Source organism: Octodon degus, unplaced genomic scaffold, assembly GCF_000260255.1.
Source record: "Octodon degus isolate 3935 unplaced genomic scaffold, OctDeg1.0 scaffold00019, whole genome shotgun sequence".
Classification (NCBI taxonomy): domain Eukaryota; kingdom Metazoa; phylum Chordata; class Mammalia; order Rodentia; family Octodontidae; genus Octodon; species Octodon degus.
Window position 1 is genome coordinate 898,606 of NW_004524595.1, and position 3,628 is coordinate 902,233.

Below are 3,628 nucleotides of genomic sequence, written 5' to 3' on the forward strand. Positions count from 1 at the left end.
AAGAACCTGAACAAGTAAAGAGGATCTGAAAGGAACAATAAATAACTGTGAAAGAGAAAGAAACTGTTCAAAGGGAAAGAACAACTGGGATGAGGGAAAGGAGAAAAGAAGGAAGGAAAGGAAAAAAAAAATATGTACACACACTATTCCTAAGGCACTTGTCCTGGCCTCCTTGCAGGAAGAGCAGGGATTAACAGACTTCCAAAGCTTTAGCAGAACTGTGCCAACCAGCGACTCTGCTTGCCAGCCTGGGAGGATGCGCATCTCTCTCCTGAAGTCAGGGGCACAGATAAGGGCCAGGCAGCCCTATATGCTGGGTTTGCCATATTCTCCGTTGTACTGCCTATAAATAACTACAGTAATTGGAAAACTCCAGGCTGCGTCCCCCACACTGCCTCTTGACTCTAGTGACAGCACGGTGATCCGTGTCAGGCCACGTGCCTCCCAGATGTTTGAGTATGACCGCCTGCACTCCAAAGTCGACACATTTACCTCCTCCGGGATGCAGACTCCTGGCAGAGAGCAGCTGACCTGAAGGACAACTCAGCCCTTCTGCAGTGCTGGGGGAGTCGGCTCAGAAGGTGGAAATGCAAGTTATTCATTTGTCACTTGTGTTAGTGGTAAGCTCCTATGAATCAGTGTCTTTGCAGCCACAGCTGCACTGGACAGTTGTGGATGGTCTTGCTGAGGCAAAAGCCTGGCTTTTGGAGTTCAGACAGGCTTCCCTTTTTACCCCCTTCCTGCCAAGTCACTGGGCACTGGCAGCCTGTGAGCAGTGGGGCTGCTGAACCAAGGGAAGTCCAAGTCCTCAGCATGGAGGGAAACCCTGGAGTCAAGGGAGGAAGTGGTGTCAGGAAGTTATTCACAGACAAAGCCTCAGGGTGAAGGAGAAGAAGGCCGGGATAGCAAAGGAAGATGGAAAAGAGCCAGGCCAGGTGACAGCAGGGGGTCCTGTGCCAGGACTGTGACAGAGGCAAGGGGGGGTCAGTGGATTCAGACAGAAGCAAAACACTGGACAAAAGCAACACAGAGAGCACCATCTTTCAGGGTTTGGGAGGTAAGCTGAAGCCCAAGTTGGAAGGATTTGCTTTGCAAATGATGTGGGACATATGTCTCATTTGAATACATGGCTAGAAAGATATGGTGGCTAACGCACAGGCATATCTTTAGAGGAAGGCTGGCACAGAGAGCCATTTATAGCTAGTAAGCAAGCCTCACGTGTCTGGTGGGGTGGATTAGAGGAGCTTCCTTTTCAGGAAGTGGAGCACAGTGTGTTTGCAGGCCCTGCAGAGGAGTGGATCGGCTCCCACTCGAGTGAAGGCAGACATCCTGAGACTGAGTCCCACTCATACTAGAGGCCCTTCTGACAGAGGGGCTCATCTGGGGAATAAGACGTGCATGTTGGGCCTTTGGCTGATCCACTCCTTTCACTGTGGCTCACATAAACAACAAGCTGTAGGCAGAAGACTAAGCCCCAGCCAAGTGCTACCCCACTTTGAACCACGGACCTTTGTGAAGAGTCATATTCAGATATTAAGTCCCTAAAGTTCAAGAGTGTCCCATGGTGCAGCAGAAGATGGGAAAGAGGAGTGAGCTGTAGAGAGTAGAAGAAGGTAGGCAGTGCATGTCAGTGTCGAAGTCATGAAGAAAGTGGCTTCAGAAAGCATCGTGTAAGTCCTGCCACTGAGCTTCCCATCATGGTTAGAGTTCAGACAACCCCCCCCCCCCCAAGAGTTGTTCCTTTTGGTGGTGGCAGCCCTGAGGAGCACTTTCAAGACTTCTGCTTGACACACGGAGGAAATCAAGCCTTTACCTGCTGAAGGTTTCCAGGGACACAGCTGGGGGTTTCTGCAAACTTTGGTCTGCTGAGCCCAGGGCCAAGTTCTCCCTGTTGCTCCACCCACGCCCCACCCCCACCCCATGTTTCTGGGAATGTGCTTCACTTTATTCAGAGGAGTGGCTGAGATATCTGAGTGGAGCAGGTGAGGATCAAAGTGAAGATTCAAGGTGGGGCCCTGCTTATAGATTTGGAATGAAGCAGGACAAAGAAGGAAGAGAGACATTGCTGATGAGAGAGACCCAATGGTGGGGAGGCCCAGGGAGGATAGGAGTGAGCACAAAGGCTGCTGGGGAAAGCCAGGCAAGTGGGGTGGGGAGGCCCAGGGACACTCGCATCTCATTCCCAGCTCTGACTCCCTGGCTTGCTTCCCAGTGGGTTGTGGAGACAGGGGGAGGGTGGGGGAGGACTTGAAGTCTCTATATTATCTGTAGAGAATTTCAAAGCAGTAATACAACTGTCTAATGATCATTCTGCATTTTAAAAAAATACCACCATACACTGGCGGTTCTGAATAGTGATGGAGATGAAACGCTTCCCTGTCCTTTCAGTATGCCACTGCTTCCTGCTGGGGCAGAGGCTTGCTTGGTGCCTGCCTCTGAGGAATCCCCTGTGGGGAGAAATACACAAGGCACAGCTGGGTCTGCTAACTGTAACCCACCCATCGCTCTGAGGCCCCCACAGCACAACCATCCAGGGAGAAATGGGTTGTGTGCACAACCCGTACCCCAGGAGCACCCCTGGAGAGAGCTTTGCAGCTTCCTGCATTTTTCTCAGATGCTCTCAGTTTTTGGTGACTGCTCAGATCTCCTCGTGGGCAGTTCAGGGTACTCTTGTCCAGGGCATGGAAGGAGTGTCCGTGAGCGCCTTCTTCAGATGTCTTCTGGAGGTATGGAGCTCTTGGGTGTACCCTTGTGACATAGTGTCCTAGCCTGTCCCAAGTCTTCTCATGGCAGACATCTGGTCTGACTTAGAAAAGTCTCCCTTGACCTTACATGGAACTCCTTTACCATCCGCAGTGATAAGAAGTGACTCTTTGTCTTCCAGATCAAAACTGTCTTCATGCACTTTAGCAGCTCGTGTTGCCCCCAAGACTCTCCTTTTCCAGGCAAAAACACCCCCAGAAGTCTTCTTCCCAGCCATGCTGAACACTGAGTCTATGCTAATGTGCCAGACCCTCGCCCTGCATTACCTGGTACCACCTCGGTATCGTGAGCACCGTCGCCCCGTTTGCCAATGTGCTCCCTGCCAGAGGGGCATCATACAATCTGCTCTCAGCCACCCTTAGTGCTCTGGCCGGGTGTGCCTGCCACCCGGTGCCTCAAAGCCCATACGGTGGCTGTCTTACAGAAATCTCCTTCCGCGTGTGGATGTGTGGCGGCAGCCTAGAGATTGTCCCCTGCAGCCGCGTGGGACACGTCTTCCGGAAGAAGCACCCGTATGTTTTCCCTGATGGAAACGCCAACACATACATAAAGTAAGTGTGTGCATCCAGGGCCCTGTGTGTGGGCAGCGGCTGCGCGGCTGCTCTCTGGGCTCTGCCTGGGAATCCAGCTTGGGCTTTTCTGATGGATTCCTGCAGCTTGACAAGGTTCCCTGCGTGGCCTCAGGATGTCCAGTCAGTGCCATTCTACAGGTGTGGGCTCCCTTGTCTGGGATTGTGTGGGGTATAGGAGGGCAGCTTTTTGCACCCTGCATTCTAGATCTATTGTTCCCATCTTCAAGCAGGGACACTAGGGGGAGAGCCTTGGGAAGAGATAGGGATGGGACAGCAGGAAGCAGACCTCTACG

General features: G+C 52.3%; 1 protein-coding gene across 2 annotated transcripts in view; it reads left to right on the forward strand.

The window, feature by feature from the left end:
* The window catches only part of Galnt14 (polypeptide N-acetylgalactosaminyltransferase 14), a 229,335-nt gene that overhangs the window by 206,896 nt on the left and 18,811 nt on the right, over window positions 1–3,628 (forward strand). For both annotated transcript variants that reach the window (XM_023711087.1, XM_004627378.2), the window contains exon 10: window positions 3,188–3,314. In XM_023711087.1, coding sequence (XP_023566855.1) covers window positions 3,188–3,314 — 127 coding nt within the window. The remainder of the gene's footprint in view (window positions 1–3,187; window positions 3,315–3,628) is intronic.